Source organism: Eumetopias jubatus, unplaced genomic scaffold, assembly GCF_037043125.1.
Source record: "Eumetopias jubatus isolate StellerSeaLion01/CBP00866 unplaced genomic scaffold, mEumJub1_p1.0 scaffold_1, whole genome shotgun sequence".
In the NCBI taxonomy this organism is placed as follows: domain Eukaryota; kingdom Metazoa; phylum Chordata; class Mammalia; order Carnivora; family Otariidae; genus Eumetopias; species Eumetopias jubatus.
The window spans coordinates 204,566,704-204,594,694 of record NW_028274807.1 but is presented as its reverse complement, the minus strand read 5'-3'; the positions used below and the strand labels follow the sequence as shown (position 1 = coordinate 204,594,694).

The window sequence follows — 27,991 nt, the reverse complement described above, 5'->3', positions numbered from 1 at the left end:
AAGTAGTCCTTTCCTCACCTCATACTTCCCAATGCTGGGCCAGAAGCCTCCTCTGGGTTCCCATGGCACCCTGATCTCTCCACCTGATATGAGTGTCTCTCCATCATCATCCTGTGGGCACCTGCTTGCCCATGGCTGTGTTTCCAGTACAGGGCCCAGCACACAGTAGGTGCTTAATAAATGTTTTCTGAACAAGCTAGAGAAATGTTCAGCTAGATGAGGCACTCTCTCTCTCTCTCCTGAGATTGGCCCCCTCGATCCCCATCTGCCTCCTCACCTTCGTGGGTCTGGATTGTGGCTTTGCTCCGTCCCTCGAGCCTCAATGGTGAACACCACACAGGCACTGGGCTCAACCTCTCCAGGGGTTCCAAGGCGGTTTGACAGCGGTGGCAGCAGTGGAGTCCCTGAAAATCTTCTCCGAATGACACCACTGCCAAGTGGGCTCATGGGGACCAAGCCAGAATCCACTGACTCCCGGACCCGCTGGGGAGAGACAGTGGTGAGACATAAGCAAGTTCCCAGGTAGAGAGCCTCTCTGGGATCCAGGCGACCACGAGGAGGCTCCAAGATGCCCTCACCCAGATTCCTGGTCTGGACCAGAGAGCTGTATCTGAGTCCTTCCTTCCTCCCTCCCTCCCTCCCTCCTTCCCTCCCTTCCTTCCTTTTTTTTTTTTTAACTTTATTTATTTGTCAGAGAGAGGGAGTGAGAGAGAGCACAGGCAGGGGGAGCAGCAGAGGGAGAGGGAGAAGCAGGCTCCCCGCTGAGCAGGGAGCCCGATGCGGGACTCGATCCTGGGACTCCGGGATCATGACTTGAGCTGAAGGCGGATGCTTAACAACTGAGCCACCCAGGCGCCCCAAGAGGGCACATATTGAATGGAGCACTGAGTGTTATATGCAAACAATGAATCACGGAACACTACAAAAAAATTTTTTTTCTTAAAGATTTTATTTTAAAAAGTAATCTCTACACCCAACATAGGGCTGGAACTCACAACCCCAAGATCAAGAGTCACATGCTCTACTGACTGAGCCAACAAGACACTCACCATTATCTTCATTTTATAAACAAGGAAACTGAGGCTCAGAGGTTAAGAAATTGTCCAGGTTTGTTTTTGGTAAATAAATCCTGAATTCTGAGCTTCAGTGCCTCATTTCTTGAAGGAAGAACTGAACAGGGGAAATTAAATAAGATGATGTTGGCATTCATACCCTGAGTAAACACTTGAGACATTTGAAAATCAAACAGAATCAGGGTGAATTGCAACATGACCTCTCCATCCCAACAGAATTGGGTTTACCCCACGCCATGTGGTGTAGGAAAAGCCTGCCTCAGTTTTCCTGTCTGTGAAATGGGATGAAAATGGTACCAATTACTTCGGGGTAGTTAATAAAAAAGGACAGACCCACGTGTTCCAGTCACAGGCTGAGAGCTGTCAGTGGTGCTGACCGCAGGACTTGGCATTCCTGGCACGGGGGGGGGGGCCGTGTGTGCTGGGGGGGTGTCAAAGGAGCAAATGGGATGTGGAGAAGTGGACCTCAGAGGGGCAGCCCCGCCTTCTCTTGCTCTGCCACTGAGCCTCACAAATTAATTTATCTCAGCAATCAGACCAAACATTCAGATGGGAAAACTGAGGTCCGAGAAAATATGGCTAATTAGGGCCAGAGCTAGGGCAAGGGGGTTCAGCGAAGAAGGTATGAGGAACACACATCAGTTGAGCCTCCACAGGGCATTTCTCTACAGAAGAAGAGGAAATGACTGGCTGAGAGTCACACTGCTGGGAGCTGCTTATTTCCCACCAACCCCACTTAGCTCTTGCATGGATCTGATCCTTCTAGGACCCAGGATACTTAATCAGTCCTCCCACCCCCAACCTCATAAGAGCATAACCCTCTTCCAGGAGTAGCTGAGTTCTAATGTAGAAATCTAAGTGTTCAATGCTAGGCCTCCCCTGGGAGGGTTCCTGGCAGCTGGGAGGATGTGCAGGAAAGCAGAGGGTGGGGTGTGTTGGATACAGTGGGCCCCTCCCAGAACAGGAGGCCCACTGAGCTATCACCTGCCCACTGTCTTCTTGTGGAACGTGAGTTCCAGTTGGGGAAACCACTTGCCCACATTCATTCTCACTCATTTATTTATTCCGCAAATACAAAAAGATAGTTCCAGCACATAGTGCTAGAAAGAAAATTAAACTGCATAGGAGCCTGGAGAGTGATGGGAGGGCCATTGATAATGTCGTCCAGGCAGAGTTAGGGGCCTTTCTGAAGAGGTAACTTTGACCTGAGACCTGAAAGAGAAGGAGCTGGCCAGGAGAGAGCTAGAAAAAGAGCATACCAGGCAGAGGGAACGGCATGGGCCAAGGCCCTGACATGGGACTGGACAGGGGGTTTGAGGAACAGCAGAGGGCCTAGAGGGGAGTGTGGGGGTGAGTGGGTGGGGGGTTGCTGCAGGGCCTCGGGGGTGGGGAGAGGAGTTGGGAGTTAATTATGGGAATCAACTGAGAGCTTTTGAGGGAAGTGATTTGTTTTATAATTTTAAGAAGCTTCCTGTGTCTATCTCAGGGCAAAGGGGCTGTAGGGGGCAGGGTAAAGGCTGGGGCAGCATCTGGGTAGGTCATGGACCATGGTGGGGCCCATGGGTGGATGTGGGATATGTTTTGGAGACTGAGAGATGGTCCATGGCCATGGATGTTCAAGGGGATTCAAGGATAAGTCAGGGTTATGATGGGTGACTAATCATTTACCAGATAACTAGTAGCTGCCTAGTTACCTGGAGAGGTGGGGCCACCTGGATGGGGAAGATTTGTCAGGGGAAAGTACCAAGATACTTAGGGCTCAGGGGCACCTGGGTGACTCAGTCGGCTAAGCGTCTGCCTTGGGCTCAGGTCATGATCCCAGGGTCTTGGGATTGAGTGCCACATCGGGCTCCCTGCTTGGTGGGGACCCTGCTTCTCCCTCTCCCTCTGACCCTCCCCCCTGCTCATTCGCTCTCACTCTCTCAAATAAATAAAATCTTAAAAAAAAAAATTAGGGGAGGCAGCTGGATATTTGGGTCCGGGCTCGTGGGGGGTCAGGCTGGTTTTAGGGTGAAACAAACAAGACAGGCCCTGTGGGGAGCAGTTGACCGACCCTCCCCACTCTGGACCAGGGCTGCAGGCAGGAGAGGGGAGGGTCCTCCCAGCCTCTCAGCTGCAGCATTAATCAATCTGCCACTCCAGACTAATTGCTTTCCCTGTTAAGAGGGTAGAGTGGGGACAAAAAGCCCGGGGAAGGAGGGGGAGCAGGAGGGGTGAGGGGGAAGGGCTTGGAGGGAGGCTGAGAAGCTGCCTTTTGATTTGTCCATCTTGCCTGTCCCCAAGGTCTCGATATGTGCTAGCCCTGGCTGTGACCCCAAGTCCTGCCTCTAAGACAAACTCTAAATCTGTCCCAGGCCCCACCCACAGCTGCCTCTCACCGTCCTCCATCTCCCCTAGCTCAACCTGCTCCAGCCCCACCTGTACTGCCTCGGGGCCTTTACAGGAGCTGTGCCTTCGGCAGAGAAAGCCCTTCCCCCAGCGCTCCCCGCTGGCTGGCTGTTTGTTTTCATCTACTCTTCAGCTTAAATGTCACCTCCTCAGAGAAGCCCTTCCTGCCCAGCCTGGGCAGTCGCATTCCCACTCACCCATCCCCAAATTTTATCCTTTTCCTTAGTTGAACATCTGTCTCCCCAGCCTATGAGCCTCCATGTCCCCCAAGCCCAAAGCTGGGCCCCAAATGCAGTGCGCATTCCGTGTGCAAGTAGAATGACTGATGCTGTAAATTGAGTGTTTGTGGGGAGCTCTAAGGGGTCCCCACTTTACAGAGGAAGAAGGTGCAGCTCAGAGAGGGAGCTGGCTGCCGGGGTTCATTGGGGCTGCCTGACCAGGGCCTCCCAACACACCATGTTAAAAAGGAGGAACAGGGGGGCGCCTGGGTGGCTCAGTCGGTTAAGCGTCTGCCTTCGGCTCAGGTCATGAGGATCGAGCCCCACATCGAGCCCCACATCGAGCCCCTCATCGAGCCCCTCATCGGGCTCCCTGCTCAGCGGGAAGCCTGCTTCTCCCTTTTCCTCTGCTTGCTGCTCCCTCTGCTTGTGCTCTCTCTCTCTCTCTCTCTCTGTCAAATAAATGTATAAAATCTTTAAAAAATAAAAAAAAAAGGAGGAGGAACAGGGAGGATCTTGGGTGGTTGAAGCAGTCAGGGGCTGAGCAGTGGGGGGCTGAGCAGTGGGGTTCAGAGCACAGAAAAGGGTCCTGAATGCCCAGGTTGAAACCTCAGTTGGCCACTCACTTTAAGGGAGGGCTAGCTTCTCTGTGCCTCAGTTTCCTCATCCGTAAACCAGGATTACCCTCATCCTTATTCTCTGCCCATAGACAGCTGGGGTGTGAATAAATGAGTGAAGGCATGTGGGACCTTGCCAGCTGCAGGGGACCAGCCCATCCTGCCCTCCCTCAGACCACACAGTGTTAGCCCTTTTTACCTTGTACAAGCGAACAGGGTCCCAGAGACCCTACCAGTCACTCAGACATTGGTGAGCAGCCTGGGATTCATTCAGTGTCAGCTCCTGCTGGGTTCTCTGCTTACTACCTCAGTTTCCCAGAATGAGGTCATTGGCCCTGCCCCAAAGGTGTGACCTCATGCCCTCCCTGGACTGAGGGAACCCAGGCCTCCTCTCCTTGGGCAGTCAAAACCTTGCATCCAGACCCCAAAGGGTCCCTGCAGCTCCTTTGTCCTCCACTGGTCCCCCACCCCCACCCCTGCCTCTCCTAAAAGCGGTGGCTGCAGTGCTGGGCTGGACAGCAGAGTGGGGCTGAGTCCCAGACTCCTCATAACCTCTCTGGGCCTCAGTTTCCCTGTCTGTAAGTAGGTGTTCGGACAGCTCTGGATGTTTCCAGTAGGGGAGGTACTGTGAGCCCTGCCCCCGTGGTCTGGACAGCCCAGCCCACCCCCCACCGCCCCACTCACCTCGCTTAGCAGGAAGGAGAGTGCTGTTCCACTGCGCCTCATGCTGCAGGTATCTCTGAGCCCGGGGAGACAGATGTGAGACCTGTCAGGTCCTGAGAGCCAACCAAATCCCTGCAAGACTCCCCCTAGACAGGAGGCCCATCCCACACCCTGTCCCCTCTCCCGGGTGCCCACAGATGCTCAATCAAGGTAGCCGGGGCCATAGCACAGGCACCAGTGTGGGACGCCCCTCCCCCTAGAGCTCTGCAGGGGCCTCCACCCAGGAGCAGCAGACCCTGGTGCCTGCACACACTCCCCAAGCCTCCTGCCCTCTCCATGCCAGGGTCCACAGCCTTGGAGCATCAGGACCTTCAGGAAGAAATCCCCTGGCCCCAGGCCCCATGGGGGATCCATTCAGCTCCCAGCCCAGCTCCGGTGGATTCAGGGACCCCAGTCTACTATCTGAGAACTGCCGCCCCCCCCCCCCACAACTCACACAAGATCTGCTAAGCTCAGGCAGGCCTGGCACTCCCTGCCACCGCTGAGTCCCGTCTGAGTCCCGTGACCTCCCTGGGAGTGGAGGAGGGGAGGACTGGACCTGCCCAAGTGGGCGGCCCAGGGTCCCCCTCCCACCGGTGGAGCCCCTTAACTACCTGAGTGCCAGGCTCAGACAGGACACACCCACCTACCACCCCCAGTTCAGAGTGATGGGGGAGGGTGGGAGGGTGTCCCCCGCATGGGTATGAGAGAGAGTAGCCAGGAGTGTGACGGAGGGTGTGTGTGTGAAGGGGGAGGTAGGCTCAGGGTGGGCGGGTGTTAAGTTTAATTATTCCTGTGCTTGTAAGGGAGGGAGACAGGCGGAAACACGAAGAGCCAAAGAGAGAAAAAGAAAGAAAGGGAGAGACACAAAGAGAGAGACAGAGGAAAGTGCAGATTTGAGGTAAGAATGGAAAGATTTTACCCGCTCAGGGTCTGGGACACATGCTTCATAGGACAGCCCATGAGGTGTGGCCTCAGGAGCTTAGGGGTGGCCCTCTGGGATCCCTGGAGGCCCCAGGAAAGTTGGCCACCGTGCTGTGCCACCCTAAGCAGATAGATGACCCTCTCTGCTAAATGCACTCGTCACAAACAGCGGGGACTGGAACTACAGTGGATGGGGGGTGGAGGGGGTCCTGTGGCCATAGGAAAGGGGCTGTGTGTCGCTGCCACCTCCTGAGCTACTGCAAGTTAATGTTTCACTAGAATGGCTGCTTGCCCGGGAGGCCCCGCTGTCCCTCTGCCCCCAAAAATCATTAGAGCATGACTCCCCCACCCCGGCAGGCTTTACCCCCTGTGTGCTGTGTGACCTTGACCCCCCAACCTCTGTCACCACCCATTTCACAGAAGGGTAAACCCAGCCTTGAGGGCGCAGCTCCAGGTTGGAATCCTGGCCAAGGCACAGCCTGGTGCCTCCACGTCCCACTCCGCTAGAAAAGCCTGGAAGTTTCCAGGGGACGGGGTGGGTGGGAAGCAGGAAGAACCTACTAACCCACTAAAGGTCCCCAGGCGATAGCCTGCCCCTCCCTATACAATGGGAGGGGAGAAAGTGAGGGGCCGGGGCTCAGACTCCAGGAAACAAGACTGAGACAATAAAGTGGGGGAGCCATTTTGACTCCCTGTTCTCTGGGTGCTTCTGGCACTGTCCCTGCCTCCTGGACTGCCTTCTCCCCCTGCTGATTTGCCCTCCTGAAGACTTGAAGGAAGATCTACTGGATTGTGGAACTTGCTGGCTGGAAACTCTCCTGTGATGTTTGGGCTAAAACCCACACCGCTTCCCACAGCCAGTGCAGCCCACCACTCACCAATCACTCACCCTACTCTGACTCCACTCACTTCTTTGTTGTTTCCCAAGCATCTCAAGTTCTTCCCACCACAGGGCCTTTGCACTTGCTGTGCTGGCTTCCTGGGACACCCTTCCAGCTTTCTCCAGGGTGGCTCCTTCCCACCTTTCAGGCCTTGGTTCAAATATCACTTCCCCAGAGAGACCTCCCTGCCCTCTCAGAAAACCTGGACACGTGGGCCCTTGGGATTCGGTCACAGCCCCAATCTGTGACTCCATGACCCTTTGTGCCATGTGAAATGATGTCATTTGATCCCCTGGCTATTGTCTGCCTCCACTTTTGAGACTGCAGGTCCCATGAGGGTGGAGAAATGGTCCCCACTATGATCCCAGCACAGAGTAGGCACCCAGAAATGTTTGTCACAGGAGCCCATGACTCGGGAGGCCACAGAGGAACGGTAAGGGCTTTATTGTGGCAAGCGTAGCCCCTCCTCAGGTGCTCCGGCCCCATCCAAGCCCCCTTCTCTCTCAGCCCCACAGAGATCACTCTGGTGGGCGATGGGCAAAAGATGACCTTTGGTTCGCAGCTCCCTGGAGGAGAAACACACGCAAGAGGGCATTCAGGCACCAGCAGGGTTTACAGCAGGGTCTTGGGAGGGCAGTCCCTCCAGCCCAGGCCCCACCTCCCCATGGAGACGTCATCCAGCTTCTAGAACTCAGACACACCCTGGTGACAGCACCTCACAGCCATCAGTAAAGACCCGATGAGCAAAACGGACACCAGAAGACACACAGCCACTGCCACGCCTGGGTTCCTTTGCAACTCGGGGGCCCCAGTGTCACTTGGAGCTGAGGGGAGGAGGCCTGAGTCAGCCCTGGACCCCACCCCTCCCCAGGCTGAAACACCCACCAGGGTCCGGAGCCTTTTGAGTCCCTTCCCAGGAAGCCGTTCTCGCTTCCCCCTCCCAATGCCGCTGTGACTTTTTTAAAGCACAGCTTTGTCCTTTTTCTTTTGAATAGTATCCCAAGGAATTCATTCAGTTCTCTGTGTTTTTGCTGCCCTCCTTGGCCACTCTCGGGGGTTCTAATCTAGAATTCTGTTCCCAAATGCAGCAAGGCTCTGAGGACGCATGTAAAAATTGACACTTTGTGAAGATGGTTTACATCCTGTGACTTTTTTTTTTTAAGATTTTATTTATTTATTTGACAGAGAGAGAGAAAGCACAAGCAGGGGGAGTGGCAGGAAGAGGCAGAGGGAGAAGCAGGCTCCCCTCAGAGCAGGGGGAGCCTGATGCGGGACTTGATCCCAGGACTCTGGGATCATGACCTGAGCCAAAGGCAGACGCTTAATCGACTGAGCCACCCAGGCGCCCTACATCCTGTGACTTTAAGCAGGTCATTACCCTTTGTGTTTACACCGTTCTTTGAACATTTTGGAGACGATGTGTTATTTGGAATAACAGATTTTTCTAAACTCCCTAACAATGCTTGGCTTCTACTGAACGCCTGGGGCCCTCTGTGGTCACACTCGGCAACTACCCTACCTCACTGCCCCCCCCCCCAGTATCCCACTCATTCGCCTCGCTCACCTGGTTCCAGCCACCTCACTCTCCCTCAGATGTCCCAGGCACAGTCCTACCTCAGGATCTTTTTGTGGGCTGTGCCTGGACTGCTCTCCCGCTAGATACCTGTGTGGCTCCCTCCTTCACCTCCTTCAAACTGAGACATTTGCTGACCATTCTTTAAAACTTTCAGTCCTAGGGACGCCTGGGTGGCTCAGTCAGGTATGTGTCTGCCTTTGGCTCAGGTCATGATCCCAGGGTCCTGGGATCGAGCCCTACATCGGGCTCCTTGCTCAGTGGGGAGCCTGCTGCTCCCCAGTTCTTGTGCTCTCTCTGTCAAATAAATAAAATCTTAAAAAAAATTTTTCAATCCTAGCATGCAGCTCTTGATCTTGGGGTTGTGAGTTTGAGCCCCACATGCAGGTAGAGATTACTTAATAAATAAAAGTTTAAAAAAATTTTTTTTAATTCAATCCACTTGTATTGGCATTCTGACCCCTTATCCTGTTTATTTTGTTCTTTTATAAACAAATATATAATTTACTTATAATCTGTCTCCCAACAAAGCTGTCTCTCACAGGACCTGATGATCCACACTTGGCACTTAATAAATGTGCATAGAATGAAGAGGGTCTGAAGGGCTTTAGGTGAGACCAGGTAGAGAGTGGGGAGACCTTCTCCGCGTATTCTCAGGTCTGTGTCTCTCCCTGGTGGCCAATCTCAGAACTGCAGCCTGGTACCCCCAAACATTTCCCCAACCCTGCAAACCTCTCAGTACTCACCAGGGCAGGTGGTCACAAAGGTCCCATCAGTGGTGGCTGAGGGCATGGAGGAGGGCTCTGTTCTCGGGCTGAGAGAAGTGGAACTCCAATGCAGGGTCAAGGTGGAGGAACTTGGGGGGCTGGAGTGGGAGGTAGGAGTAAGCTCTGAACCGGGGCAGCCAGAACTGGGGTGAGGAGGTTGTGAGGAGGTGGGCGCCAACACTGGACTTGTGGAGCTGGGGATCGGTGGGGTGATGGGGGTTTTCTCTGAATTTGAAGAGTTGTGGGGGATCGTGGAGGCTTCCTCTTAACTACGGACTCTGGCCAGTTGAGTCTGCTAAAAAAGAAAAAGGTCCAAAATGGAGTCACTTGTGCTAAGCCCCAGATCAGCAAACCAAGACTTCATACCTGATCTAATTGCAGTTTCCACCCCTCCCACAGGAGTGTGACCTCTACCCTGTCAATCTGGAATGACCCGGTCAGCACTTGGGAGATAATCTGACTGATAGACACCCTTCCTCTGCATTCCCCCAAGGAAGGTAAACTTGCCTGAAACAATCCACCCTTTGCCAGAAACTTCCTTTCTCTTCCCCCCTTCTGCTTATACAAGGCCTTCCATTTTGTACAGCTCCTCAGAGCTCCTTTCTATCTGCTAAGATGGGCTGCTGCCCAATTCATGAATCATTAAATAAAGCCATTTAGATCTTCAAATGTACTCCACTGAATTTTGTGTTTTAACAAGTCTGCCTCTAAACTCAGGGTTCTGGGGTGGATGGTAGAGCCTGTCTCTGAACTCAGGGGGCTGAAATGGTTGGTGGAGGTTTCCACTGAACTGGGGGACCTGTAGCTTGGAAGCTGGCCTCTCCATCCTGCTCTCCAAGAGCACCAAAAAAAAAAATAACACTCGGAAGGAAAAGGCCACTGACCTTGAGGGGAGGGGATGGTTAGAAATGAGGGTGAGCAGCCCCAGCCCCTCTCTGGATGTCGATTTCCCTATTATCTCAGATGGTAAACACCTGCCTCTCAGCAAGACCTGAAAGATTTAGTTCACCACATTGAGTGCTCAGTGGGAAAGCAAGGTGCCCTTGTCGGAAGTCCCACAGTCAGAGTTCCAGGCCAGGCCAGACCCTCCCAGCCCCTATTCTTGCTTTATGATTCTAGAGACCCGCTGAACCCAGGCAGCTTGCTGAGGAACTCTTTCTCTCTCTCTCTCTCTCTTTTTTTTTAAAGATTTTATTTATTTATTTGACAGAGAGAGAGAGACACAGGGAGAGAGGGAACACAAGCAGGGGGAGTGAGAGAGGGAGAAGCAGGCTTCCCGCAGAGCAGGAAGCCCGATGCGGGGCTCGATTCCAGGACCCTGGGATCATGACTGAGCCGAAGGCAGACGCTTAACGACTGCGCCACCGAGACGCCCCTGAGGAACTCTTTTTCTTCCTAACTTCCTTCCTTCCTTCCTTCTTCCTTCCTTCTCTCTCCCTTTCTCTTTCTTCCTTTCTTCCTTCCTTTCTTTCTTTCTTTCTTTCTTTCTTTCTTTCTTTCTTTCTTTCTTTCTTTCATTCATTCAGTAAACTCTACCCCCCACATGGGGCTTGAACACATGACCCTGAGATCAAAAGTCGCACGCTCCACCAACTGAGCCAGCCAGACGCCCCCTGGAGAACTCTTTTAAACTTTCTGGGACTCAGTTTTTCTGTAAAATGGACATCACGGTAAGTCAGGGCCTCTGAGTGCTCACACAGGTCTGGCACCTAGTGGGTACTCAGTGATGCTCAGCTGCACAGATCCATTCCGAGCTCCGGGGAGAATCAGCCCCTAATTGTCACCAGGTACCTGGAAGGTCCCCAAGGCTAAACTCAGAGCCTTAAATGAGGGCCTGGCTCAGAGGCCTGGGCTCTGGGAAGAATCGGGGGATTGGGTCTCTGGAAACCTACCCTGCTTTTTTCCAGCCACTCCCTGGCTTCTACACCATCGCAGGCGCTGAGCCCAGGAGCTCAGGGTGGGTAAATGTTTTGTGGGCCACCTCCCACAATTACTTCCCAGTTCTGGGCTCCAGGCACCTTAGCAGTTTGCCAGTTCATTCATCAACCGCTCCCTGCCCCACCCCATCCACTCTGCCCTGGGCAAATCTGTGTGCTTCCTCCCTTGCCTCACCCCAGGCCACGAAAATGTGGAAGTACCATCCAGTGCTGGCCCCAGGAGGGAGCTGGGTCTACACACAGACACCCCACCCCACCCCCACCCCCAGTTCTCTGTCCGGTTTCCCAGGTTCTGTGGGGATGACAGAGAAGTCTAGAAGAGGCATCGTGCACTGGCCTGACGTCATTCCCATTTTACAGATGGGGAACTGAGGCTCAGAAGGGTAGGGAGTCTGGCCCCAGGAGACTGTGAAGGTGGGAAGAGGGCCCCTTAAGGACCTCCAAGGAGTCAAGAGCCAAGAGGCCAGCCTCCCCAAACCGCTTCCCATCACTGAGGAATTTCTGCTGAAATCAGAAGACGACTCAGGGCCACAGTGGACCCCCAGCCAAGCCCCGGGGAGCTGAACTTTTTAAAGTGAACTGAGTAATAGCAGTGGGCCTTGAAAGAGGAGGGGAAGGAGGGCACAAGCTCAGCTGAGTGCCCGGTACAGAGTAGGCAGGTGCTCATGAGCTGCGGGAGACTCGACCAGAAGGTGAGGTAGGGCTCTTTCCACGCACTGTGCCAGGAGTTTCCTTTGCCCAGAGAGTCCCAGACCAGGAGGCTGGCAAGAGCCAAGTCAACTGGTTCGAATCTGGGCCTGGCACAGCTGGGAGACTCATCTTGCCCAAGCCTGTTTCCCGAGCTCCTCAATGAGGGTAAATGCAGTGTCTTCTGAACGAAGTTCTTTCCTGCGGTAAGAGTCTCATGCATGGTGGTCTCCACTCTCGAGAGTCCAGGTTTGGAGCTGGGGCACAGGGTCAAAAAGAGCGATGACCTGGTGGGAGATGGAGGGCTGAGGGAGGATCCCATGCACTCTGGGAACTGTCTTACAGGGCAGCAGACGGAAATTAAGTCAGGTGCCAAGAATGTCTCCTGGGAGCCATAAATAGTGTAAGTGGCCAGGAAGTGAGCCCTTGTGCGTCTCCCCGGCCCCCACCCCCACCATGGCCCTGGGGTCCTCACTCCAATCCCTGCAGAGTGGGGCTACAGGAAAGAGGTTTGAAACAGAACCTCAGACTGGGTATGGAGGCCCCACTAGCCTCTGGCTGGTCCAGCTCACGCTGGGATGGCAGAACTGGCTGGGGCTGGGGCAGGGGCTGGGGGTTGCAGGCGTGGTGGCGCTCCAGCTCTTCTCACCCCCGCCCCACCTCCCTTCTGAGAGGAGCGGCCCTTCGTGTTTTGGGGGAAGGCGGGAGGAGCGGCAGGCCAACCAGGGTGGCCTGAGGGAGGGGTCCAGAAGCCAGGCTTGTAGCTGGGCCATGTGCCCCCCCTCCAGCTTCCTGGAGGCCAGGTCTCCTCCTGACCTGTTCTTACCTCTACAGGTGACAGTGAAGAGAAATTACCCGACAGCAGCACCACAGCCTGCAGCAGAAGTGGTGGTGGCGGCTGGGAGCCTGCCATTCCGGTGCAGGGAGGGCCAAAGGCGGGCTCAGCCCAGGTGTGCGGCCAGGTGCCTGCTCTCTACACTTGCAGGCGCAGGCGCACCCTGCTGGCGGCCCGCGGGACTGCACACAGGCTGGGCCTCGGGACACAGGGCCTCTGGGGGGCTGCTACTTTCTGTTCACTGGGGTGTCACTCCTGCTGCCCTCTCCACCTGGATACCCCCACCTCTCCTAAAAACCGCACCTGGACCATGACCTGAAGCCCTTAAACTCTCCCTCTCCACTCAAGACACTCCTGCCCACCCACACCCTTCCCTTTCCCCTCCACTCTGTGGCCCCCTCCACAGCTGCCCCAAACCCATGTTGCCACCCTCTTCTGCCCCTCCGCTGCCCAGGCTACCCCCTCTGAGGTGGCCCCCTCCCTCTCTGCCCTGCTCCTGCCCGTACAGGCTGGGCATATCTGTGTCTGGCTCGCTCTCACCTAGACCAGGGGTGAGAGGAGAAAGGCAGGACACACTTCCCAAATCAGGAAGTGAACCCCCTAGCGTGTCCTGAACGAGGCACCCACGCATGCACCTGTAGGATTTTCTAGGGCCAAAGAACTCATGGTGGCCATTTTAGGCCAGATCCCCAGACGCTGGCTTCTGGAATGTGCTGGGGACAGCTTCCATCTGGAACTGACTGGACCCCACTCCATTAGCCGTGGATAGATACAGCAACAGAGGTGGGACCCCAGGGTCGGTTCGCCCCGACCTCCGGAAAAGGCTTAGGGTCCCCATCCCAGCCACAGACCCCATGTACCAAGTGCATCGTTGGAGGCTCCCATCCAGGATGTTCCAGATCCTCCCAATTCCCCCCCACTCCCCGAACCAGGCCCAAGACACCCCCATGAGCACAGGTGAACCAAGACTCAGGCCGTGGAGGGCTTTATTCGTTAGACCCAGAGAGCCACACTGCCCCTCCCCTGATGCCCGCCCCCGCCCACCAGTCAGCCGACGTCCTAGACGCCTGGCCACTGCATGTGCCGCGAGTTGTCCCATGCTGCCGGTCCCAAGAGCTCATCCGTAGTGAGGGAGGCCTGGGTGTGGTGGCCGCGCCGGGTGGCATGGAGCATCCTGGCAGCCACCTGCCGTTGCCTCAGCTGGCGGCGCACTGTGAAGCCCCTCCAGGCCGACTGGATGGCCATGGCTGCCTTATGCTGGCAACGGGACTGCCGGGGGCTCCAGGAGGCTATCGGGGTGCCACAGGCCCACGGCATGCCAGCCTGGACTCTGGAGCCCCGGCCCATGCCGTGCACCACCCGAGTGGGCAGGGTGTGGCCACACATGTGGCACGTGCGGGGGCTGGACCCCATGAGCATCACCACGCTGGGCGGGTTCCCCAGCCTGGGGCTCAGGGACTGGCAGAGGGGGCAGACATGCGGCTGGCAGGACTGGAAGCAGCGGTGGTCCGACATGGACTTGGTCCTGCTGTCCGTCTTGGTCCACACGCCTGAGAGCAATGCTGCCTGGGTTTGGTTCCGGCGGGTGCAGAAGCCTCGCCACATGGCCTGGATGGTGGTGGCAGCTTGAGAGAGCCGGGCCAAGTCCCGCCGCACACGGTAGCCACGCCAGACAGCCTGGATGATGATGGCCCACCGGTGCCACACCTTGATGGTTCGGCGCACCAGGTAGCCGCGGGCACATGCCTGGATGGTGACCACGGCATGGATGATTATCTTCTCCACAGCCTGCATCGACATCACCAGCTCCCCCGACGGTCTGGGATCCTCTGCTGCCTCTCTACCCGCAGTGTCCCTGGGCACAGAAGCCCTGGCCAGATCCCAGGGGCCACCGGGGGCCGCGGCGCTGGTCATGGGCCCGACGGCTACACTGGGGACGGCCGAGTTCCATGCTTGGCCACCAGCTATGCCAGCGTCCACAGGGCCCTGGAGTACAGTGGGAGTCAGGGACGCACTATGACTACCTGCAGGAGCCACGGCGCTATGGAAATCCCGGAACCCCTGCATTGACTCCGGGGTAAAAAGGGGCCTCTGGGAACCATCAGGTGAAGACTCATAGCCCAGAGACACCCTCCGAAATTCCAGGGGCAGCTTAGGGGCGGTCGTGTCGTGTGCCACCTCAGTGGTACGGATGATGGGTATCATGGCTGGTGGTGCGCTCTTGGAGTGTTCGGGACTCTCCTGTGAGGACCTGGAGGCGTGCTCCTGCACTTCATGCAAGGGCACAACCCTGGCTACATTACTGTCTAGCATGTCTGAGACAAGACAACCATGCATGAACCTGTAGGATTTTTTAGAGCCAAGAAATTTGTGGCTTCTCTGAGTCAGGTCCCCAGACGCTGGCTTCTTGTGTGCCCTGGGGACCGCTTCTACCTGGAACCCACCAGATGCTATCCCACCAGCCATGGGCGGATACAGCACATGTGAGGCCTTGTAGGTGGTCCCTGACCTCTGGGAAGTGCTTGGGGTCCCCATCCCAGCTATAGACCCTGGGTACACACTGGATGCCATAGTACTGCTATGGACCAGCTTCGGTGACCCTGAGACCATGGGAGAAGCCCCCATCTTGTGGACATGGCCCTGGGGCACCATGTGAGTCACTGAGGGGCTCTGGGGCACCACGTGAGCCACTGATGCCTGTCGAGCCAAGGGGGCCCCAATAACCTTGACAGACTCCATGTGCACACTGGGAACCCTGCTAGCAGTCACAAAGTGGGAGCTGGGGGCCTCCCAACTGGTTGCTGACCTCTGCTGCAGAGTTGGGGTGGTGCCACCAGCCATGGAGTGCTTGGCAAAATTCAGGGACTGGGGCGGGACAGGAGTCATGCCACTGGCCAGAGACTTGGTCAGGCTAGGAACCATCTCCAACAACGGCCTTTGACCACTGGGAAGGAATTCGTGGCTGTGGTCAGTTGACAGGGGATTATGGGACATCCACGGGGTTGCGTCAAGGACCATGGACTCTGCACTGGATATGGACACCTGGGACACAGCCTTGTTCGGGTCCTCTGGTTTCGTCATGGCCTGGTCATCTGTGGCCTCAAATGGCATCATCTCAAGAGCGTGGCTCAACTGGGAGGCTCTTTGTAGGACCGTGGGCACTTGGTGTACTCTCCTGGTCGTGCCGCTAGATTCCAAGGCCTGGGGATGCAGTTGAGCCAGGCCAGTGGCATGGGAGGCCTGGAAGGGGGTTGTAGACCCTTCCCTAGCCAGGGCTCCATGGTAAGGACGGGGAGTGATCCCGATCAGCATGGACCCCTGGGGGAGGCTCTGGGCCACATTCCCCACTGTGGATGGCAGGCCAGCTGCATTATCCGTGGACCCTAGAATCAGGTCCTGATTCAGTCCCCCAGCATCTATGGCTGGAACCACACTAGAGGCCACAGACCCAGGAGACACACCTGGGCCCATCCCACTTGACACTGAACCTGGGATCAGGCTTGGGGCAGTGAAACTCACTGAGGGTCTTATGAAGCTTTGTCTCTTCCCACCAGCCCCAGATGTCGCCATTAGACTGGGGGGTACCCCACTAGCCACAGAACCTGGAGGAAAGTTCTGGGCCACAGCACTGGCCACAGGATCTGGAGGAAGACCCTGGCCCATGCCGCTGATCAAGGATCCTGGGGGAAGGCTGGGGGCCGCACCACTGGCCCCGGTACCTGGGGCCATGGCTGTGGTCATCCTAGTGGCTACAGAACCTGGCACCAGGCCACTAGCTGTGTCCATCACGGGCTCCTGGCTGAAAGCATTTCCTTGTTCATAACCGGGTGCCATGATTGTGGACACTGAAGGATGCTGGTGGTTCAAAGATATTGGGAGATCAACATTGACCTGAGGCATGTTGGCACCTGCATTGGCCTGAGAAAACTTGAATGGACTCATACCCAGTCTTTTGGGCACTGAAGCCCGAGAGAAACCAGGGCCCTCTGAGGCTTGCTTGTGAATCAAAGGGGCACCTGCCACAGGGGCCGGGGATGCAATGGGAGTCACGCCACTGGCCATCTGAAACTGGTTTGGGCCCATACCAGTTGTCACACTTCTCTGGCACACACTCCCTGTCATACCCGGAGATACAGGCCCTGGAGACATACCAAGGAACATACCAGCAGCCAGGGTCCCCCGAGACATATGTGGGAACATACCAACAGCCATAGTGCCCTGGAACAGAGCCCCAGGACATATACTCGTTCCCTGGTCTAGACAAGAGTCCTCTCCACTAGCACCAGAGGCCTGGTAGAGATTCGGGGCTGAGAGAGTGACCGCAGAAAGTTCAGTGACGCTTGTGTGTCCCCCACCGACACCGAGCAGCTGATGAAACGCCAGGGACACCTCGCTGAACTCAGGGGCCTGGGCGTTTGAGGCCACCCCACCAACCATTGCAGGATCTTGACAGGGGGCCATCCTAGCAGCCACAGATGACTGGGTCAGATCTTGGCCCGGGCTGCTAATGGCAGAGGAGTATGATGTGCTCAAGGGGACTTCAGTCACAAATGATGGGTGACGCAGACTAGGGGCCATGGCATTCACTCTTGATGGTAGATTTGAACCCACTTTAGGGGCCCAGCCTGACTGGCCAGCTACGCAACTGGCACCACCAATTACAGATGGCTGGAAGAGGCTGAGGGGCTCCCTGTTGGCCACAAATGGCTGGGCTAGGCTGGGGTCCATCCCACTGGTCATAGGTGGCTGGGCTAGGTTAGAGACCACCACACAGGCCACTGATGGCTGGACTAGGCTGGGAGCCACCACACAGGCCACTGGTGCTTGGGCTAGGCTGGGGGCCACCCCACCAGTCACTGATGGCTGGGCTATGGTGGGAGCCGCACCATCGGTCATACATGGCTTACCTAAGCTGGGAGCTATCACACTGGTCACAGATGGCTTAGCTAAGCTGGGGGTTACCCCACTGGTCATAGACGGCTTAGCTATAGATGGTTTAGCTAGGCTGGGGGTTACCCCACTCCTCCTAGACAGCTTAGTTATAGATGCCTTAGCTAGGCTGGGGTCCATCCCAATGGTCACAGATGGCCAGGCTAGGCTGGGGGCCACCCCACTGGTCATAGAAGCCTGAGCTAGGCTGGGGGGCACCCCACCAGTCACAGATGGCCGTGCGAAGCTGGGGGCCATGCCACCAGTCACAGATGGCCGGGCTAGGCTGGGGGCCACGTCACCAGTTACAGATGCTTCAGATAGGCTGGGGGTCACCCCACCGATCACAGATGGCTGGGCTAGGCTGGGGGCCACCCCACTAGTCACAGATGCCTGAGATAGGCTGGGGGCCACCCCACCGGTCACAGATGGCTGGGCTAGGCTGGGGGCCACCCCACTGGTCACAGATGGCTGGGCTAGACTCGGGGCTACCCCATTGGTCATAGATGCCTGGGATAGCCTGGGGGCCATCCAACAGGTTACAGATGGCTGAGTTAGGCTGGGGGCCACCCCACTGGTCACAGTTGCCTGAGCTAGGCTGGGGGCCACCCCACTAGTCACAGAAGGCCGGGCTAGGCTGGGGGCCTCCCCACCGGTCACAGATGGCTGGGCTAGGCTGGGAGCCACCCCATTGGTCACAGATGCCTGAGCTAGGCTGGGGGCCACCCCACCAGTCACAGAAGGCCGGGCTAGGCTGGGAACCACCCCACTGGTCATAGATGCCTGAGCTAGGCTGGGGCCCACCCCACTGGTCACAGCTGGCTGGGCTAGACTCGGGGCTACCCCATTGGTCATAGATGCCTGGGATAGCCTGGGGGCCATCCAACAGGTTACAGATGGCTGAGTTAGGCTGGGGGCCACCCCACCGGTCACAGACGGCCGGGCTAGGCTGGGAGCCACCCCACTGGTCACAGATGCCTGAGCTAGGCTGGGGGCCACCCCACCGGTCACAGACGGCCGGGCTAGGCTGGGAGCCACCCCACTGGTCACAGATGCCTGAGCTAGGCTGGGGGCCACCCCACCAGTCACAGAAGGCCGGGCTAGGCTAGGAACCACCCCACTGGTCATAGATGCCTGAGCTAGGCTGGGGGCTACCCCACCGGTCATAGATGGCTGGGCTAGGCTGGGGGCCACCCCATTGGTCATAGATGCCTGAGCTAGGCTGGGGGCTACCCCACTGGTCATAGATGGCTGGGCTAGGCTGGGGGCCACCCCACTGGTCATAGATGCCTGAGCTAGGCTGGGGGCCACCCCACCGGTCACAGATGGCTGGGCTAGGTCGGGGGCCACATGACCAGTTGCAGATGCCTGAGATAGGCTGGGGGCCACCCCACCGGTCACAGATGGCTGGGCTAGGCTGGGGGCCACATGACCAGTCGCAGATGCCTGAGTTAGGCTGGGGGCCACCCCACTGGTCACAGATGCCTGAGATATGCTGGGGGCCACCCCACTGGTCACAGATGGCTGGGCTAGGCCGGGGGCCACATGACCAGTCGCAGATGCCTGAGATAGGCTGGGGGCCACCCCACTGGTCACAGATGGCTGGGCTAGGCTGGGGGCCACCCCACCAGTCACAGATGGCCGGGCTAGGCTGGGGGCCGCCCCACTGGTCACAGATGGCCAGGCTAGGCTGGGAGCCACCCCACTGGTCATAGATGCCTGGGCTAGGCTGGGGGCCACCCCACTGGTCAAAGATGGCCGGGCTAGACTCGGGGCCACCCCACTGGTCATAGATGCCTGAGCTATGCTGGGGCCCACCCCACCGGTCACAGCTGGCTGGGCTAGACTCGGGGCCACCCCATTGGTCATAGATGCCTGGGATAGGCTGGGGGCCACCCCACCGGTCACAGACGGCCGGGCTAGGCTGGGAGCCACCCCACTGGTCACAGATGCCTGAGCTAGGCTGGAGGCTACCCCACTGGTCATAGATGGCTGGGCTAGGCTCGGGGCCACCCCATTGGTCATAGATGGCTGGGCTAGGCCGGGTGCCACCCCACTGGTCACAGAAGGCCAGGCTAGGCTGGGGGCCACCCCACCGGTCACAGATGGCTGGGCTAGGCTGCAAGCCACCCCACCGGTCATAGATGCCTGAGCTAGGCTGGGGGCCACTCCACCGGTCACAGATGGCTGGGCTAGGCTGGGAGCCACCCCACTGGTCACAGATGCCTGAGCTAGGCTGGGGGCCACCCCACCGGTCACAGACAGCCGGGCTAGGCTGGGAGCCACCCCACTGGTCACAGATGCCTGAGCTAGGCTGGGGGCCACCCCACCAGTCACAGAAGGCCGGGCTAGGCTGGGAACCACCCCACTGGTCATAGATGCCTGAGCTAGGCTGGGGGCTACCCCACCGGTCATAGATGGCTGGGCTAGGCTGGGGGCCACCCCATTGGTCATAGATGCCTGAGCTAGGCTGGGGGCTACCCCACTGGTCATAGATGGCTGGGCTAGGCTGGGGGCCACCCCACTGGTCATAGATGCCTGAGCTAGGCTGGGGGCCACCCCACCGGTCACAGATGGCTGGGCTAGGCCGGGGGCCACATGACCAGTTGCAGATGCCTGAGATAGGCTGGGGGCCACCCCACCGGTCACAGATGGCTGGGCTAGGCTGGGGGCCACCCCATTGGTCATAGATGCCTGGGATAGGCTGGGGGCCACTCCACCGGTCACAGATGGCTGGGCTAGGCTGGGGGCCACCCCACTGGTCACAGATGGCTGGGCTAGGCTGTGAGCCACCCCAGTGGTCACAGATGCCTGTGCTAGGCTGGGGACCACCCCACCGGTCATAGTTGCCTGGGCTAGGTTGGGGGCCACCCCACTAGTCATAGATGGCAGAGCTACGCTGGGGGCCACCCCACCGGTCACAGATGGCTGGGCTAGGTTGGGGGCTAACGCACTGGTCACAGATGGCTGGGCTAGGCTGGAGGCCACCTCTCCAGTCACAAATGGCTGGACTAGGTTTGTGGCTCCCCCACCAGTCGTCGATGGCTGGGCTAGGCTGGGGGTCATCCCACTAGCCCAAGATTTCTGGTCTAGGCTGAGGTTCACCTTACTAGGCATAGATGGCTCAGTTAGGCTGGGGATGACCTTAGTAGCCATCGATAATTCAGATGTGCTGCGGGTGACCTTACTGACCATAAATGGCTGGCCTGGGTTTGGGGCCACCTTACTGACTACCGATGGCTGAGATAGGCTTGAGGTCAGCCTAGTGGCTGCGGATGGCTGCTGATATGTGGTAGGGATCACGTTATCCAAAGACAGACTTCTGGTCAGTCCTGTCCTGTAGGATTTCTGGGACAACCTTTCCTTCAGGTCCATGGAGCTTTGGCCCGAGGTCATATCCCTCTCATCCTGATCATCTGAGCTCCAGTGGACACTCAATGTCACGCGGCCAGACACTGAGCTGTGGTGCAGAATGGGGATCAGCTCTGAGCCTGCAGAGGGCTGTTGGTAGAGGTTTGGAGTCGTATGTCCCCGGCCCGCTTTCTTGGATTCCTCCCTGTCTCTAGGCTTCTGGGGCCTCCCCACAGCCTCTCCAGAGAGGAGGGTATCTAGATGGATATCCCCATCCAAGCGGGCCTCCCAGGACCCCTGCTCCACCAGTTCGACATCTCTCAGACCGGCCACAGACATGGTGGAGAGGTTGAGTGAGCTGCAACTAGGCAGTGAGCTCTGGGAGTTACTCACATTTGGACCATAGTCTGTGGAGCCTTGGGAGAGGCTTCCAGCAATGTCATTGTTTGGACCCTGGGGCAAACTGACCGCCAGTTCATTGCGTATATGACCAGTCACTTGCTCCGGTGGGCAGTGTGCACTGGAAATGGTGCCCTGGGTTCGATTCCTCTCCTGCCTGGGGACGGCTGTATGGGAAAGGGTGTGTGCAAACCTCCTGCCTGGGGAGGCTGGGGACACACTGGGATCTGCCTGAGTCTTGAGTGCCCAGTGAGGACCAGGAGCCATGGAGCTAGGCAAAAGACCTAGGGTTATGTCACCAGCCTTGGGGGTCTGGGGTTGGGTTAGGGACATTTTGCTCACAGTGGCAGCCCTCAGGGGACCCGGGGTCGCCTTATTGATCCTCTCCCTAGTGTTCATGGAGGCCCGTTTGTGATTTGGGGACTGAGCTTTCTGCATGGTCTCCTCACGGACCATGGGTGGCTGTCGTGGAACTTTGGTGGCTGAGGGTCGGTACATGCTGGAGGACACTTTGTTGACCCCGGAGGGCTGACAGCAACAAACAGATCCCCCATAGGCAGCAGCACACTGGTGGGAATGCACAGCCCTCCCACCACCCGAAGTGCGGGGAAGCATACCCGAGGCCACCCGGCCCTCCCCCGACGACGCCCACAGATGTGGGGCCACCCTGCTGACCGCATGTGGCTTATGGGAGCTCGGGGCTCTGCCACCAGCCACCACCGATTGCTGGCTGGTGCTTGGGCCCACACCATTGGCAATGAGCGGCTGCCACAGGCTGGGGGGCAGCTGCAAGTGGGGTGGCTTGGGCAAACTGGGGTCCGTGTCACTCTCCACGGGGTTGAGATCTGATGTCAATTCACTCGCCCCTGGGGGCAGGCACACGTTTTCCTCACTGACCTCAGGGCTCAGATACAGGTCTGAGGAGGAGCCCCTGCTGGACTCCATCTCCCATGATAGACTGGGGTCCAGGGCAGCGACTAGGGGATAACGATGAATGGCAGTGACCACTCTACTAGCCAGGGAGGCACCCATAGAGACCACCGGCGAGCAAGGTGACCCCCCGAGCATGGCCCCATCCCCCATCTCTTCCAAGAACCCGGCAGGCCAGCCTGTGGAGAAGCCCTCCCAGGTCCCGTCCTGGGGAAACCTGACCTTGCTGGGCTGTGGTCTCACGGGGCCTAGGGCAGGCCCCCATGCGGTCGATGGGCTCCCCCTGTGGTCCACCTCCACCGGGGCTGGGAACACAGTCATCCTGTTTCCTGCTGTTTTCGAGGTGGCCTTAGGGAGGACAACACCAGTCCTCAGGGCCGCCTGAGACAAAGACTGGCTCAGGACAGCGCCCAGCTCCCCCTGACACAGGGCCTGGCTCAGAGCGGCCCACTCCTCCTCTGTCAGGGCCTTGCTGAGCACGTCCACCAGTTTCCCCTGCTTGGCCTTGGTGAGTTCTGCCCGCAGCTCGCTGGGGGACAGGGTGTGGGACAGCGACAGCGCAAGGCCCAGCTCGCCCCAGGATAGCACTTTCATCAGCGCTGCGCCCAGCATGCCCTGGGGTAGGGCCTTGGCCATCGTGGAGCCCAGGACTTTCTTGGACAGGGCCTGGTTCAGGGCTGCCTTCACTTGGCCCTGGGAGAGGGCTTTTGCCAGTAGGGCACGGAGGTCCTCCTGGGAACCCATCTCGGCAGCCAGCTCAGTGCACAGGGAGGCGAGCTGGGAGGCAGTCAGCTCTTCTGGGCAGGGTGTGGCTGGGCTGGGCATTGGTGACTGGGCCCGGGTAGCCCCACTGTCACCCCAGGATTCAATGTTACATGTGGGGTGTCCAGCAGATGCCAGCAGAGGCACCAGCATGCTCTGGGTCTCAGAGGCCCCCTGGCGTGGGCCCTGGGTGGCTTTACCCTGCACATAACTGTGGGGCTGGATCTGAGTCAGTCTGTCCTCTGGCTTGGCTCGGGGCAGAGTGCCAAGGGCACCAACGTGCTGGCAGGGCTGGGTGGAGGCCTTGAACCCGGCCAGGAGTGGCTGCGACTGGGTCTTGCCACTGAGCTCAGCAGCTTGGTGGGCCGTGTAGAGGCACTTGGCAGTTTCTGTGACCAGCTGGGCCTGGGACTGCACCTTGGTCAGCCCGGTGGGCAGATGTGCTTGAGACTGGACCTTTATCACTCCTGTGGCCAGATGTGCTTGGGACTGTGCCTTGGTCAGACATGTGCCCAGATGTGCGAAGGACGGGGCCTTGGTCAGCTTGGCAGGTGGATGTGCCTGGGACAGGGCCTTGGACAGACACGTGCCCAGATGGGTCTGAGCCTGAGTTGTGGTCAGCTTGGCGTGTGGATGTGCCTGGGGCACGGTCTTGGACAGACATGTGCCCAGATGGGCCTGGGGCAGAACCGCAGTCAGTTCGGCAAGCAGCTGTCCCTGGGACGAGGCTGTGGTCGAACAGGTGGCCAGCCGTTCTTGGGGCAGGGCCTTGGCCAGACACGTATCCAGATGTGTCTGGGGCAGGGCCTTGGCCGGACATGTGGCCAGCTGGGCCTGGGGCAGGACCATGGCTGTTTCTACAGGCACATACGCCTGGGACTGAACCTTCACATCTGCCCTCAGGTGTGTCTGTAATGAGGACTTGTTCCTGTCCTCAGCCATTTTCCCCCAGGGTGAAGCCCCGGGCATTCCAATGGCCACACCGGTACTAGACACCGTTTCCGTTTTCACCTGCTTCTGGGCAAAGACCTTCATTTTTTCAGCTTCCAAAGGAGGCTTGGCTGGAGCCTTGGGGGCCCCAGCTCCCAGATGTGGTGAGTTAGAGTATTTGACCTTTCCCTCAGCCAAGTATGAGTGAGAAGAGACCCTGACCATCCCTGCTGTCTGCTTTGTGTTCACCACAGCCTTGGCCTTCGGTCCATTCAGACACGTGTGGGATGAGGCGTTGGGAATTCCAGCTGCCACAGCTACTGGAGGTGAAGACTTCAGATTTCCACCTGCTGAAGGTGGCAGGCATAGGGTCCTGAGAATGGCGGCCACTGAGCGAAATTGGGCTGGGGTTTTGGTGACCCTGGCTGCCAGACGCGTCTGGGGAGGGGTCTTGGTCACTGAGGCCCCGGGGAGCATCTGAGATGGAGTTTTGGCCATGCCAGCTACCGGACACTTCTGCGGCGGGGTCTTGGTCATCGGGGCTGCCGGGCGCATCTGGGTTGGAGTCTTGGTCATGGTGGGCACTGGGCACATTTGGGGTGGAGCCTTGGTCATTGTGGCCACAGGCCGTGTCTGGGTTGGGGGCTTAATCATCGAGGCCAAAAGGCATATCTGCGGTGAGATCTTGGCCATCATGGCTGCCGGTCGCGTCTGGGGAGAAGTGTCGGTCATTGAGGCTGTTGGGCGCATCTGGGTTGGGGTCTTGGATATCGGGGCTGCTGGGCATGGCTGCGGTTGGGTCTTATTCACCAGGGCCGCCAGGCATGACTGAAGTGGGTTCTTGGTCACAGTGGCTGGCTGGGATGTCTGGGGTGAAGTCTTGGTCATTGCAGCCACTGGGCATGTCTGGGGTGGGCTCCTGGCCATTGGGGCTACCTGGTACGTCTGGGGCGGGGCCTTGGTTATTGTTACCATGGGCGCTGGGCATGGCTGGGGTGGGGTCTTGTTCATCATGGCTGCCAGGCATGACTGGAGTGGAGTCTTGGTCATCGCAACTGCAGGGTACGTCTGGGGTGGGGTCTTGGTTATGGCAGCGGCTGGGTACATCTGGGTTGGGGTCTTGGTCATCCGGGCTGCTGGGTATACCTGGGGTGGGGCCTTGGCTATTGTTACTGTGGGCACGAGGCATGGCTGGGGTGGGGTCTTGGTCATTGCAGTCACTGGATACATCTGGGGTGGGGTCTTGTTTATCACAAATGCTGGGCCTGTCTGGAGTGGGGTTTTGAGGACCTCTGTTTCCACGTGGGTCTGGGCTTGGGTCTTGAGTGATCTGTGAACTGCCTGGGCACACCTTCCACACGGGAGCGGCCCTGGGGCTCCTGCCTTGCTGGCTATGGTAGCTACTTGCTTGGTCTTCACCATGTCCCCTTCGACGTGGACAAGGCAGGCATTTCTGACAGTTCTTGTCCCCAGGCACGGGTGGCACTTTGCATCTAGACTCACCGGACATGGAAGTCTCACGGCAACGGTCTGGTGTGGCAGGAAGGTGATGCCAGGGTCCCCAGTGGTGCAAGGTGGAGCACGCTGGGCCTGCAGGAGGGCCAGCTGGTGGGTGCAGGCGGCCAGGGTGTCGGAGGAAGGGAACTGGGTCTCTTTGCTCACCATGACAGGCGGGGCTGCAGGGGGCTTGCCCTCTCCTGGATGCTGGAAACGTACCTGCTGGGGGGTGTGATAAGGGATGTCGCCCTCCTCCATGCTCACTTTTTTTCCCACCAACTTGCCAGACCGGAGGAGACGCCTGGTGTTGAAGCGTCGCCAGGCCTCCTGGATGGCCTTTGCTGCCATCATCTGGGAGATCAGCTTTTGCCGGAGCTGGTAGCCCCTCCAGTTGGCTTGGATGAGGGTGGCTGCACAGGAAAGCATGATGTCCATCTCATCCACCAGGATGTTTTTGAAGGCCTGGCTCTCAACCACAGCCCGCAGGTGTGGGATGTGACGAGGCACCATCTTGTCCTTGTCATGCTGTTGAAGAAGGCTCTCCCTGGACGCCAGTGGCTTGTGCTGAGGCTGTGGACTCAGTGTCCCTGCTTTGTCTTGGAGATTGGAGACAGACTGGGGCTGGTAGAGGCTCTGCCCATTGGGTGACAACTGTAAAGTGTTGCTTCCTGCATTGTCTTGGTTCCTGGGCGGGTCAGCTCTGCCTGTGGAGGGTGACAGGGAGGTGGACAGAGTGGGATCATACAGACAAGAGGTCTCCTGGCTGGAGCGAGCCCTCCAGGACCTACAGCTTCTCGTTCCTGACACCGTGCAATCTTCCTCCTGTCCTTTGCAGGCCCTGTCTCTCCCAGCCACCTGCCCAGGTGGTCTTTGGTACCTATGTCTCCCTCATGATCCTGTGGTCACTTCAACACTGGCGATAGTGCACATTCTCAGCTGAGTGCCAACCGCCTTCTTGCTTTTTGAATTTCCTTTATATCTGGAGCACACTGTGAATTGCACTGATCACACTGTTTTGGAAATTTCCTATTTGTCTCTCTGCGTGTGTGTATGTGTGTATGTGTGTGTGTGTGTGTTGTTATTATTTGCCTCTCTCTATTTACTGTGAATTCCTAGAGGGCAGGAACCAGCTCTGAGTCATTTCTGTGTCCCCGTCTCAGTCCTAGGGCCTGGTTCCGGGCTGTTCGGTGGGTGGCCAGCTTCATAAATGAGTGGCTGAGTGGACTGGAAGTTGGGTAGATAGATGGATGAATGACTAGATACTGAATGGTTAAATCTGGATAAATGAATGGTGGATGGGTTGGAAAGATGGATAACGGGTTGTGTGGAAGAATAAGTAGGTAAATGAAGTTGATGAATGAATTGATGAACAGATCAATAAATAAGGAAATGGATACATGAGTGGATGGACGGATGGATGGAGGAGTGGGTCAATGAATGAATGAGTGGATGGATGAATAGGAGGGAGGGGTAAAGGAGGGAGGAATGGATGGATGGACAGATGATGAGTAGAGGAGGGATGAGATCTGAGGAGATAAAGGAGTGCGTGAACGGAGAGAGCTGAAGGAATTGGTGAAGAGATCAATGACTAAGAGGGAGACTGATGAACGGCTAGATGGATCCGCGGCATGGATGATGGATGACTGAGAGAGGATGGGTAGATCACTGGCAGATGGATGGGTAGAAGAATGAGGGGGTGACTATGGTTTCCAGAAGCACCTTGGTTCAGAGGGAATTGGGATACTGCCAAGCAGCCCTGATATGTCACCTGGAGCATAACACGCTTGTTGGGCAGAAGCCCACCCCACCCCCTTTCTGGCTGAAACAGCCGATTCCTTTCCCAGACATCTTCATACCTTGGAGGGCCATAGAGTTGGGGGAGGAGCAGGAGGAGAAGGTGCAATCTCAGAGGCCAGCTTGCAAGAGGAAGCAGCCTTCATTCAGCCCTTCATCCCATGCAACGTGCAGCAACACTGCCCTGGGCTGGCTCTGTCCTCAAGATAAATGTGAAAAGAGATGTTAAAAGAGAAACAAAAACAAAAACAAAAAACCCTAACATCTCAAAACAAAAACCAAAAACTTTTAAGTCCACAAAGATGAATGTACAAAGAAGTTTATACTAGTGTTCTTTTCTATGTAAAAGCAAAACAACTAGAAATAACCAAAAAGGTGATTGCTAAGGGGTCAGTTAAAAGTGCAAAAAGGAGGATGTTCAAAGATGTTCATCATTGTATTGTTTATGAAGAGTAAAAACTGAAAACAACTCGGGGCACCTAGGTGGCTCAGTCGGTTAAGTGTCTGCCTTCAGCTCAGGTCATGGTCCCAGGGTCCTGGGATCAAGCCCTGCATCCTGCTCCCTGCTCGGTGGGGAAGCCTGCTTCCCCCTCTCCCACTCCCTCTACTTGTGTACCCTCTCTCGCTGTGTCTCTCTCTGTCAAAGAAATAAATAAAATCTTAAAAAAAAAAAACCTGAAAACAACTCAAATGCTTATATACAGGAGGTGGCTTAAATTAAACAGAATATTCATACAGTGGTAATGGTGTCCAGATCCACAAAAAATGGTTAAAATTGAAAAGGTGGACACATTATG

General features: G+C 57.2%; 1 protein-coding gene across 1 annotated transcript; it reads right to left on the bottom strand.

Moving 5' to 3' along the window:
- Window positions 1-13,641: 13,641 nt before the first annotated feature.
- Window positions 13,642-27,384, bottom strand: IQCN (IQ motif containing N). The gene is made up of 2 exons (XM_028086985.2): window positions 27,257-27,384; window positions 13,642-26,104 (listed from the first exon to the last, which is right to left on the bottom strand). The coding sequence occupies exons 1-2, from the start codon at window positions 27,267-27,269 to the stop codon at window positions 13,662-13,664; spliced, it is 12,456 nt and encodes a 4,151-aa protein (XP_027942786.2). The 5' UTR covers window positions 27,270-27,384; the 3' UTR covers window positions 13,642-13,661.
- Between the last annotated feature and the right edge of the window lie 607 nt (window positions 27,385-27,991).